This window comes from Calidris pugnax, unplaced genomic scaffold (genome assembly GCF_001431845.1).
Source record: "Calidris pugnax isolate Ruff unplaced genomic scaffold, ASM143184v1 scaffold61, whole genome shotgun sequence".
In the NCBI taxonomy this organism is placed as follows: domain Eukaryota; kingdom Metazoa; phylum Chordata; class Aves; order Charadriiformes; family Scolopacidae; genus Calidris; species Calidris pugnax.
Window position 1 is genome coordinate 805,927 of NW_015090945.1, and position 12,293 is coordinate 818,219.

Sequence of the window (12,293 nt, forward strand, 5' to 3'; positions counted from 1 at the left end):
CGAGGAGGGGCCGCGGCCGTGGGGCGGGGGGTCCCGGGAATGCGGGGCGGGCCGGGGAGCCCGGGGGGGAGGTGCCCGTCCTGCCGGCCCGCCCTATATAGAGGGGGGGCCGAGCCAGCAAGATGCTTACTGCCAGTAGCGGGGCCGCGGGCGTGAGGGGACGGGGAGGAGGAGAAGGCGGCGGGCGGGTAGCGCCGTGTCCGGGCTCCGTCCTTGGCGTGCTGCCAGTAGCGGGGCCGCGGGCGTGGGGGGACGGGGAGGAGAAGGCGGCGGGCGGGCAGCGCCGTGTCCGGGCTCCGTCCTTGGCGTGTGCGGCTGAGGGAGGGCGCGGAGCCCGCCTGCACCCTCAGGAGCGGGGGTCTCCCTCTCTGCCCGCCCGCAGCGGGAGGTCCCGGGCCAGGGGCGGCCCCAGGTGCGGGGGGAGCCTCCGCCGCCCCCGCTGTCCCTCTCCGGTGTCCGTGCCTCCGTGTCTCCTCCGTCAGCATGAACATCCTGCTGGAGCTCTTCGTGGTGACTTTCCGGGTGCTGTGGGCTTTCGTTCTGGCCGCCGCCAAGTGGTTGGTGCGGCCCAAGGAGAAGAGCGTGGCCGGGCAGGTGTGCCTCATCACCGGGGCGGGCAGCGGCCTGGGCCGCCTCTTCGCCTTAGAGTTTGCCCGGCGTCGGGCTCTCCTGGTCCTGTGGGACATCAACACCCAGAGCAACGAGGAGACGGCGGGCATGGTGCGGCACATCTACCGGGAGATGGCTGCCACCTCCAGAGGTAAGCGGTGACCCTGCTGGGGGACGGCTACCACTTGCCCCTTCCCTTGCCCTGGGCTGGGGAAGGGGTAACCGAGGCTACTTGCCCCGGGGGTCTCCATCCCGGAGCCTCTCTCACCTGCTGGAGGGCACCAAACACCTCCTCGCTCCTCTATTTACTTAAATAACAACCGAAAAGTAAGAATATTATCCCTCCCCCCCCTCTCCCTGTTTTCTTCTCTGTGTTCCTTAGTAGCCGGAGAGGGAGAAAAAGATGCCCTGCCCCGCTGCGACTTGCAGGTTTACACCTACACCTGCGACGTGGGCAAAAGGGAGAACGTCTACTCCACGGCTGAGAGGGTCCGCAAGGAGGTGGGCGAGGTGTCGGTGCTGGTCAACAACGCCGGCGTGGTCTCTGGCCACCACCTCCTGGAGTGTCCCGACGAGCTGATCGAGAGGACCATGATGGTCAACTGTCACGCGCACTTCTGGGTAACTACAGACTCCTTTCTGCTGCCCTCTTTATTTTATTTTATTATTTTATTTTTTTCTGGTCAGTTAATTTGGGGGAATTAACTGCTGTTGCTTAACTCCTGTCTCCTTTGAGTTTGGTGCTCGCTCCCTTTCATTTTGCTCGCCACTTTTGTGGGTTTCTTATTTTTAGCCTGCCCTTCTGTTTAACAGGAATGGTGGGTATTAAAATGGTTAACAGGCAGTTTTAAAACAACTCTATCTGCCTCGAATCCAGGGTTCTGGAGTCTCGTGCCCTTTTTCTCCAGCCCCGGATGTGGAATCCTTTGCGAGCGCAACCTCTGAGTCTGCTAAAAGGCTGTTACTGTTAATGAATGACTTTCTCAGACTTCTGCTGGCTCGTCTCATGCCAGCATGTTAGCAGCTTTAAGATGCTGTTTTAATGATGGCTACAATAGCAAACTTGCACATCTCTTGGGGGGGAAAAAAGAAAAAAAAAAGAAAAAACTTAAAACCCCTGCTGGAAATGTTGCTTGAATTGCCTGGGAGGCAGATTGCTCCTTTTGAAGGCTGTGAGGAAAGGCGAAAAAGATCTCTCGAGAAATCAAGCCAAGACCACTTTTTTTTTCAGGAATCCTGCGTATTTGTCCTCATAGCTTTCTCTGGGGGCTGCCAGTGGAAGTAAGAAAAATTCTTTAATATGGTTTCTGGGGTGATACTGTCTCCATAACTAGCAGATGCTAATCAAGGAGAATAAGTTATGTGAACTTGCTCTTTTTATCTATCTAAACCTTGTTTTCCTCTGTGCTTTTTACTTTTTTTTTTAAACCCACCGTGGTGTGGAGTTACATAAACTGGAGTGTGGAAGGAGGACATGATGCACGCTGGGGTTAGAATTTGCTGTCAGACTGAGCCCATTGTTAGCACTAAAACTGTTCTTTGGTCCTTCAAATAAGGTTATGAAATACACTTGCATAACAATCAAAGGATTAGGCAATCTGAAATATACTTCAACTTAAGCCTCCTTTGGCTGGGTCTTACCTTTTCATAACAAAATTTTGTAGAATGTCTCATCTTCAAAACTCAAGAAGGCCCTCCCAAACCAAACTTTTTTCCTTTTTTTTTTTTTTTGCCTTAACATGGAAGTGAAATGCTGTTTCATAACCCTAAAGGAGCCCCTTCAAATCTGTGCTGTGAAACACTTAATGGCAGAGCAGTCTTTTTTTCCAACGTATTGTAAAGCTTGGGGAGAGACTGCTTCAACTTCGGTGCGGGAGAGATAGCGCCTTCAGAAAGGCTTTTAAACTGGGGAAAGTACATTATTTTTTTTTTTAAGGCCATTTTGCAAAGTTCTGAGAAAGTTCATTCGACTTCTTTACAACTGGGAGCTCTGCGTGTTCCCCTTCATAAAAGTTAAATTGATGGTTAGGCAAACAGAGATGTGCACTAGATTTAATGACTGTTATTGATGTGGTTTAAATGCCGAATTGACAAAGTTTCCAAGAACTCTTAAATTATGACATCACCATGAATTAAAATATGGGAGGATCCTAAATTCTCCAGCTGTTCTTCCTTCAGGCCTAAGTCATAGGCTTATTTATAACATTGTTTCAGAGACCTTTTTAAAGCACCCTCTGTGTGTTCTGAGTCTCTTACAGTAATAGAAAACTAATCTTAGAGTTTAGTATTGCTATGACTGGGTTTCCATAACAGCTCCATTCATCTCTAAATGTTAGTGTGAAGTGACTTTAAAATAAAAAAGAAAAGGCAAAAAAAAAAAAGTCTCCAAGAAGGTATGGTTAGATCTGAACTGTGGAACTTGAGATCTTGGCTTGAGCTTCTGAGGAGCAGTCAACACCCTTTATATTTAATTGAGGATCTGTTCATATGTACACTTCCTGCACATCCCGTGTCCTGCTTTGCTTTTCCTTTTATTTTTTGCTGTTGGTAAATCCTTTTTTTTTTTTTTCTTTTTTTCCCTTGGCTTCCCTTTCCCAATCCCAGAAGAGGTTGGCTTGACCAACAGTGGGTGGACTTCTATTAAACTAATAGTACTTAATTCGTAAGATATCATCTGAATCAGCTGATTTGGAGCCAACTTTTTTTTGATGCGAGTCAATGATGACTTAAATAGAACAATGTGTCTAGATGTGTGAAGTCTTACATAGCTAGTCTTTTCCGTGTCAGCTAAACTGGTGGTCCAAAAGCAAAGCTAATACTCTGGAGCATTATGTAGACTTTTAACTATTCTTGGAGGGCGTTTCATCCAAAAAGCTGTAAATGGATTTTTTACAAAGACATGGATCTTCCATGTAAAATTGCTTCAGTAGTTAAGTGTCTGTACTTTTGTTGGGGTTTTGTTTGGTTGGTTTTTTTCTTAGTGTGTGACTGGGGAAATTCTTCCTTTCCCCTTGATCATTAATCAAGCCTCGATGTGCTTATAAATAAAATCCTAAAGCGGGGCTCTCCCCTTGAAGCCTCTGAGATGAGATGGGTCGCCCTCTCTCCGTGCAGAACTGCAGGTGACCTGAGCTTGTCTTTACCTTGGCAGCTGTCATCTGAGGGCTGCCCAAATTCTGCAGTAGGCAGTGCCACCAGTCTGTCACTGGTTTGTGACTGTTGTGACTCCCACTGTATCCCGGGCTGGCAGCGGGGAGCGCCTCAGCAGCGTGCCACAGCCCCGACCAGATGCTTTCCATTTTGCTGACATCCATGATTTGTATAATCCTTCCTATGAGTGTTCTATATAAACATGTCACCGCTGCCTCGTGTAGCAATTTCCACAGCATAAAACCCACTGCAGTATTAAAAAACCTGTTATTTCATGCTGTGATAACTCGAATGCTTCTGATATTGAAAACATAGGGACAAAATCCATTCCTGGTTTGAAACAAGCCAGCTCTGGTTTACTATAATTTGCAGATGCATAAAACTGTAGCAGGAGTGTAACATTATCTTTCCTGCCAGCCTGTTGCAAGAATAATAACTTACTTGGCTGCACTTGTCAGTTACTGGAACTGAACTTCTGCAGACAAGGAAATTTTCTTCCTGTGATATGTCAGGATTCAGATTTGAAAAACGTTGAATCGCCGTGTAAGATAAAGCTGGTGCCTAATCAGTTTTAAGCAACTATAGGAATAGCAGTTTTTCTTTCTTGTGGTTTTACAATAAAGCTGAAGTATCAAAAGACTGTCTTTTAGCTCACGGAACTGTATTTAATAAAACTACCATACAGAGTTTTATTTCAGGACAATTTCAGATTTTTGTACCTACTCCAACCCTTTTTTTTTTTCTGGTGGAATAATGCTATTGCTGGATGTGTGGGCACTCATATTTTATATCTGTGTAGTACCTGGGAAATCCCTCTAGATTTGGTTGTTGAATGGGACTCGTGGAGGGGCAGGGGAAGGCGATGATGAGGGTCTGAGGTGAAGGTCCTTCTGAGCAGCAGCTCTTCAGTACTCAGCTCTGAGGGAAGCACCATCTGCCTTTCCCTGTCATCTGGATCCTCCAAAACTTTACAGCTCTCCTTCTAGAGGAGTTCTCTTCGACTTACCAAAAGGGGGAAGCAAAAGCATTCAGCTCCAGCTCTGTCATATTTATAGAGGGAAAAAAATAAATAAATAAAAATCCATGTGGGTGAGAGACTAGGGCCCAGAGTTTGAAGGCTTGTCTGCTGCTGTCTTAGCTCTGCTGGTTATGTTCATTTGCTTACAAACGACTTGATTTTTGAAGTTAGACAGGTATATTTGTCTTCGTAAAAATTGAACAAACCTTTAGGTGTCCTGACATTAGTGCAGGAAGAGAGAAATACTGAGTAAAGGGGGGGAATACTGCTTAAGTAATTAGGGCATTCATAAATAATCCAAAACTTAATGTACCTTGGAAAGAAAGTTAATGCAAAGTTACTAAATCAAATCTCTATTTATGCAGCTGCTGTACTTGTTGGTGTAATTAAAGAGATAAAGCCCTGGAAAATAAGTGGCTTGTAGTTATCTATAAGGTATTGATACTTACGTATTGTTGTTCTAGACTCTTCAAGCTTCCTGGTATTAAATAAAGCTGCCTTATGCCTATAGTTTGTTTAAATATGGAAGTATGGTATTCAGTGTGCACACATGGATCTTCTACAGAAGAAAAGACAGCATAAGTTATATTATTTGAAACACTCTATTGGAAACTATACCTGGCCCTGTCTTTGGTGGCCTCTTGGCACAGCAGTTTGATTTTTGTCTTCATCTCTGGGATTCTAGTGTCAATGATCAAAATAGACACAGTATTCCTTCCACTGACAGACAAACTACCTATATTTAGCATTTTGGATGACTGGAATTAGCTGCTTCAATTGATTTTATTTTTTTTAATATCATGATAACATAATCCAAGATGCATAAATTTCCTTAGGAAGTTTAACCTACAAATTCTTGCCTTTTTTTTTGTTTGTTTGTTTTTTGAAAAATGAGTTGGATCAAATTCAAGCAACGCATGTGCACATGATCCAAAAAGTGTCATCAAAACTCATTCTTCCCTTGCAAAATGGTACATGCCACCAGTGAATTCCCCCGGCCAGCACATGTGGTTTATATACTGCGGTAGCATGCTGGGCAGTGAACGTGAAGCAGAAAAAGCAGAGGCAAGACTCTTTGCTACGGAAATAGTCATATTAGTCGTACTTAAAAAGTTTTAAGTGCTTCGGTATGGTGCTGCGGTTCGTGTGTTCCTGGGTTCATTTCTCAAGAAAATAGAGGGAATCTATCAATTGAGAAAATGCTGCGTCCCAGATGCACGCTCTAGAAAACAGCACTTTTTTTTTATTTTACAGAGGGCTTTGCTTAACACAAGTTTGAGAAAATAGAATCATAGAATTGCCCAGGCCGGAAGGGACCTCCAAAGGCCATCTAGTCCAACCTCCCCGCAGTCAGCAGGGACCCCCCCAACTAGACCAGGTTGCCCAGGGCCTCGTTGAGCCTCTCCTTGAATATCTCCAGGGAAGGGGCCTCAACCACCTCCCTGGGCAACCTGTTCCAGGGCTCCACCACCCTCACAGTGAAGAACCCTCTCCTCATCTCCAGTCTAAATCTGCTCCCCTCCAGCTTGAAGCCATTGCCCCTCGTCCTGTCACTACAGGCCTTTCTAAACAGGTTCTCCCCAGCCTTCCTGTAGGCTCCTTTCAGGCACTGGAAGGCCGCTATTAGGTCTCCCTGGAGCCTCCTCTTCTCCAGGCTGAACAACCCCAGCTCCCTCAGCCTGTCAAATAAATGAGTGTACGTATATTTCTGGAGGTTGAGTAGGCACAGGACTGTGGCTCAGAGCTTTCCTCACAGATTTATTTCATGGTCTAGTAGGAGCTTGTCTACTATTGTGTCAATGAGAGTTGTTACCAGCCTGCAATCTTCTAATTTTGTAACCTGTTTCTTGCAATCTGTGTGGATCTGCAATCTAGCCTTGTAGTCACATTTTAGTGGTAGTGATAATTTTCCACAAAAAAAAGTCTTTAGTGGAAGGTTTTTAAATTTTCTGATCCTTTTAGGATGAAAAAAAACCACCAGAATTTCCCACCCATCTCCTGAACCATTTATTAAGTACCCAGACGTCTAAGCTTTGCCTGCAGAAGGGATCTTCTGTTGGTTTTGGAGTAGAAATGAGTGAGGCTAAAAGTGCCTCTTCACATAATGTACTGATCTGAAGAGTCAGCAAGCATAATGAAGCACGTGGGGATGGACTGGTGGGTGAGTCTTGGTTTTACATGAAAAAAAAAACCCTTCCTTGGTAGGAATCATATTAATTCAACCACCCATTATGGGGATTCCGGAGTGCTGCCCACCAAACTGCACCTCTTCCACAAGTTACTCAACTCTAAGCCATGAAGATCTGTTCAGGCTGTTCAGTCATGACTAACATTGTCTCCTGCATCTTGATGATAACCAAGTGATTACGTATCAAAGAGTGTGAACAAAACAGCTTATAGCAGTCTTGACTTGTTTAATTAGCGTTGCTTCCATCAGGGCAGTGGGGAAAAACATATTGAAGACTCTTTGAACATGAGTCCTCAGCCCAGGAATAGGTTAGGGTTGGAAGGGTCCTCAAAGATCATTGTTGCTTCCATGTGGGAAAAACATATCAAAGACATATCAAAACATATCATTTTTCCCTTCCAGTGGGGAAAAACGTATCAAAGACTTCTTTGAACATGAGTCCTCAGCCCAGGAAGGACTTGGACCTATTGGTATGAGTCCAGAGAAAGCCAGGAAGATGCTCTGAGGGCTGGAGCCCCTCTGCTGTGAGGACAGACTAAAAGAGTTGGGGGGGGTTCAGCCTGGAGAAGAGAAGGCTCCAGGGAGACCTTAGAGCCCCTTCCAGTCCCTCAAGGGGCTCCAGGAGAGATGGGGAGGGACTCTGGATCAGGGAGGGGAGCCATAGGATGAGGGGAAAGGGTTTTAAACTGAAAGAGGGGAGACTGAGATGAGATCTCAGGAAGAAATTCTTTGCTGTGAGGGTGGTGAGACCCTGGCTCAGGTTGCCCAGAGAAGCTGTGGCTGCCCCATCCCTGGAGGGGTTCAAGGCCAGGCTGGATGGGGCTTGGAGCAACCTGGTGTGGTGGGAGGTGTCCCTGCCCAGGGCAGGGGGTTGGATGGTCCCTTCCAACCCAACCCGTTCTATGATTCTACGTTACTGACAATGCCAACTTTCCTACATGCACTTTCTGTGTCTGAGCTTCTTCCTTGCACAGTGGAGGATGCTGACCTGTTTTTTTTCAAGCAGCAACTGAATTCAGGAGTTTCCCTTCCTTCTCATTAATGATGTGAAGTAGTTGATTTTCATCCTTTCTACATTACTGACAATGCCAACTTTCCTACATACACTTTCTGTGCCTGAGCATCTTCCTTGCACAGTGGAGGATGCTGACCTGTTTTTTTTCAAGCAGCAACTGAATTCAGGAGTTTCCCTTCCTTCTCATTAATGATGTGAAGTAGTTGATTTTCATCCTAGTCAATTAACAAATGCAAAATGACCGTTCAGAATGTTTTCCTTAAACTGCTTTAGTTGCACCCGAGATTTTGCGGTGGCTTGTCTCAGGAATACTTTGGAAATGAACTTGCTGTGTCATTCGAAAGGCACAGGGGACTTGGAATCTCAAATGACACAAAAATGGAGTTTCTCAGATCGTGGCCCCTGGATTGGTTGTTGCTTGTAGGTTGGTGTCCGAGATAGTAGCGTGAGCTGTGATTCGCCAGTTACTTCCATGTGTTAAGCTATCTCAAGCTTGAAGAGTTTGGGTCATATAAAAAAGTAATGTATTTCACAGAAAAGCGATATGGAAGTCCCATTAAGGAAAGGGAATGTTGTCCTGAAGAGAACATGCCAAGGCTTCATCAACATACAGCTACTTGAAAGGACACTGTAGAGAGGTTGGTGCTGGTCTCTTCTCACAGGTAATTAACGACAGAACAAGAGGGAACGGCTTCAAGCTCCAACAGGGTAGGTTTAGACTGAACATTAGGAAGGAATTTTTCACAGAAAGAGTGGTTGGGCATTGGAACAGGCTGCCCATGGAGGGGGTGGAGTCACCATCCCTGGATGTGTTTAAGGGACGTTTAGATGGGGCACTGAGGGACATGGTGTAGGGGAGGACTTTGTAGAGTAGGGTAGATGGTTGGACTCCATGATCCCAAGGGTCTCTTCCAGCCTGAATGATTCTATGATTCTATGACTTCTCAAAGAACTTGAAATGTATTTGAAGCATTAATCAATGCTTAGGGGCTTGCAGTGCTCCAGCCTTCTGTAATCAAGCTGGAGTTGCAATACAGCTTGCAGAGGTGGGGCATGTGGGATAATCTCCCGTGAGTTTTCCTGAGGGTCAGAGACGTGTCAGCAAACCCTAGGGATGCTTTTAAAATCTCTGATCCCCTCTGAAGGAACGGTGCTGGATCAGCAATGGGTGCCACGGCTGTGGGGAAAAAGCCATCCTCATGATGGTGTTGGTGAGTGTCCTTTTACCCCAGGGTCTGTATCGGTTTGAACCGATCTGCGTGGGTGAAAAGTCTTTTTCTGCAGCTCTCAGTGTTGTCAAATACTCTGAAAAGTTGAGGAAAGATGAACATTATGTTTTCTAGTACCATCCCTGCCATTTTACCACTGCGCTTTTAAAAAAATCTTTCCTACTTTCATCTTTATCAGCTGTGAAGCATTATTCTTTCCTGAATTTTTTACTATGAGGGTGGTGAGACACTGGAAGAGGTTGCCCAGAGAAGCTATGGCTGCCCCATCCCTGGAGGGGTTCAAGGCCAGGTTGGATGGGGCTTGGAGCAACCTGGTCTGGTGGGAGGTGTCCCTGCCCAGGGCAGGGGGTTGGAACTGGATGATCTTTGAGGTCCCTTCCAACCCAAACCATTCTGTGATTCTATGATCCTTCCCATGCTTTGATTTCAGTTCTAAGGTTTTTTCTCGGGGGGAAGGAAGGTGGGGTTTTTTTTACATATTTCTAGTACTAAACCTTTCCACAGTCCTCTGCATGTAAAAGCCAGAGCATCACTCTCCTGATAAACCTTGCTCCTTGACCTTTGAGATTTTTTGGCTATTCACACTGCTGGTAAATCTGAGTTATTGGTACCTCTCTGTCTTTTGTGAAATGTGGTGGAGGTCTTTCTGCAAAGGCAAGCTGAAGCTGGTTTACGTGCGATGCACATTTTACCTGTGGTTTTAGGCTCCTTAGTCTGTTAGAAAAAAAGACAAGGTCTTTCAAAATGCAGTGTGGGTGAGTAGGCACAGACTGGTAAGATCTCAGTTTCGGAGGTTTTAGTTTGAAAGAAGATCTGTCACAAATGGGGGAGAGATTTACATCTGTGCTTACACTTCTGAAGAAACACTTTGTTCTTGTAAACAATTATATTAGTATAATGATTTATATGCCAGTCAAATTAACACTTGACACGAGTGAGTTATCACAACTGGGATGGGAGGCCGGGGAAGGCCGGAACAGCTGGGGGAGCCGGGGTGGCTGCCGCGGTGTGAGCCTTTTGAAATTCAAGTTTGTTTGGCTGTTGAATTCTACACCTAAACGTGCCCCGGTTCTGGTGGCTTCTGCCATCTGTTTGAACTTGTGTGACAGCTCCTCCAGCACTTTGGTTTGGAAAAACTCCTGAGCTTATGCTTAAAGGTAACTTGTCTGAAATGTCTGTTGACTTAGGATGAACCTTCAAGGCAGCTTAGTGGTGGTGGCAAGATGTCACCTGGGACCACCCCTTGAATCTGCACCTTACCTTGCCCTAGTCTGGGTATTCCTGATCCCCAAGTGAGCCAGCCCAGCTCGTTAACCTGGCTGGAGGGCAGGGAGGAAAGCTTGGCCAAGTTTGCTTGGCCAAGTCGATTAGTTTTTCTATTTAGAGTCTAGAACCACCTCATTGACATTTCAGACTTGGACTGGCCAGCGTGTGTTGGGGGAGTGTGTTGGGGAAAGGGTGAGGAGCAAGAAGATAAAACCATGTAGCTGTGAACGGGACCTCTGTGGCCACCTAATGAAACCTCATCCTTGGAGAGATTTTCTGGGGGAGGATTTACAGGCTCCAAACAGTTGAGTAGTCATAAATGGTTCCCAGCTATAGCAAATCCACCACTGGCATTACAGGTCTGAGTGTAGCAACTCAACTTGTAAGGAGATTGCAGTGTTTTAATTGCATACTATGAAAGACCCTTAGATAAAGGTAAGTTATTTTTCTGAGAGCATCACAAGAAGGTTGTGTGAGCAGCTCTGGCTTATTTGCCTTTCAGCGATGCCACGGTTGCTGCTGCGTACCCTCACGAGCTGTGATCTCTGTCTGCTGCACTCTGGCTTCTCTGGAAATCAGCTCTACCAACCCTGCTTGAATGTGAGGGGAAAAAAAAACCAGTCCAGAGCCTTGTTTCAGCTCGTGGGAAGCAAGTTTCCACCGTGTAGTTTCCTTCCACAGGCAGGCAGAGGAAGGAAGGACCTCTCTGTCTTTAGAAACTCACCCCCTAAGGAAGGGAGCAGTTTGCTGGTGTTTGGTTAAAATGCCTGTGCAAGCAGAATCGCGGTCACGGTGTTAGCTGGGGTTTTGCTGTCATTTTAGCCTTTGTTGGCTTCTGAAGCGAAAGTTTACCTGCTTAAGACTATTTGTTTTCTGCAGACACTTTTTTTTTTGGGAGGGTGGGGAGACGCATGAAACAGAAACGCCTTGTTTTTTTAAACACCTCGAAGTTCCATGCATTTTTAAAATGTTACTTCTCATTCGGTGAGTTAGGTCATAAGAATTTGGAGCCTTCTAGGTCTCTTCCAATCACCGAGATTCTGTGATTCTGTGACTGTTTCCTCCACAAACTTTGAAGCTAAATTTCCATTCAACTATAATATCTTCTTTATTTTCCTATTTCCAGTAAGGCAGGCTGCTATGTGGAAAGGGGAGCTTTCCTTCTCACCTTGTTCTCTTGTGAGATCCTCACTTATGGCATAACCATTTTCCTTTTTATAATGTAATTGATTCAAAACAATGACTGAGTGACTTGAGTTGGGGAGGGATGAGTCAAGCGACTCGATTTTCACCTGCAGGCAAGTGCTACAGCAATGGAGGTGCTGGCCTTAAGGTATCTATAAATTGTGAGACAGTCTCTTTCTGTTTTGCCACTGCCACATAAATTGTAAAACACGAGTGATGACTTCATATTTTCCGTGAGTAGTTCTGACAGCGCTGTCCTCTAGTAATTTTTTGGAAACGTGCAGACTAAAATACCAAGTTCTACTAAATATTCCAGAGGATGACTAAGCTGATGGCAAGCTGGAGGAAAAAAATGTGTATTTAAAAGTTGGATTGTGTTCTTGTGCACCGAAGAGAATATTCTGAGCTCTTATCTAATAGTTGTTCTGAAATGAATTTGTTATGTGGATTTTTTTCACTGACTCATAGGGGCATGTTTTCATTTTTGTCAAGATTATCAAATAGCTGGCAATAAATTACTGCTCTCCAAATGGTTGGACATTTGCTGCAAACTTGTGCTAACGAAGGTGAGGGACTAATGTGTTTGTTACACTAATGTCAACATAGCTCTGAAACACTACAAATCCTTTGACA

General features: G+C 45.5%; 1 protein-coding gene across 2 annotated transcripts in view; it reads left to right on the forward strand.

Moving 5' to 3' along the window:
• The first annotated feature begins 235 nt into the window (after nt 1–235).
• Nucleotides 236–12,293, forward strand: part of RDH10 (retinol dehydrogenase 10 (all-trans)) — a 28,941-nt gene continuing 16,883 nt past the window's right edge. Inside the window, exons 1-2 of one of the 2 annotated variants that reach the window (XM_014951896.1) lie at nt 236–760; nt 992–1,230. In XM_014951896.1, the coding sequence (XP_014807382.1) occupies nt 484–760; nt 992–1,230 (516 nt within the window). In that variant the 5' untranslated portion in view covers nt 236–483. The remainder of the gene's footprint in view (nt 761–991; nt 1,231–12,293) is intronic. The other variant, XM_014951897.1, reaches the window with a different exon arrangement.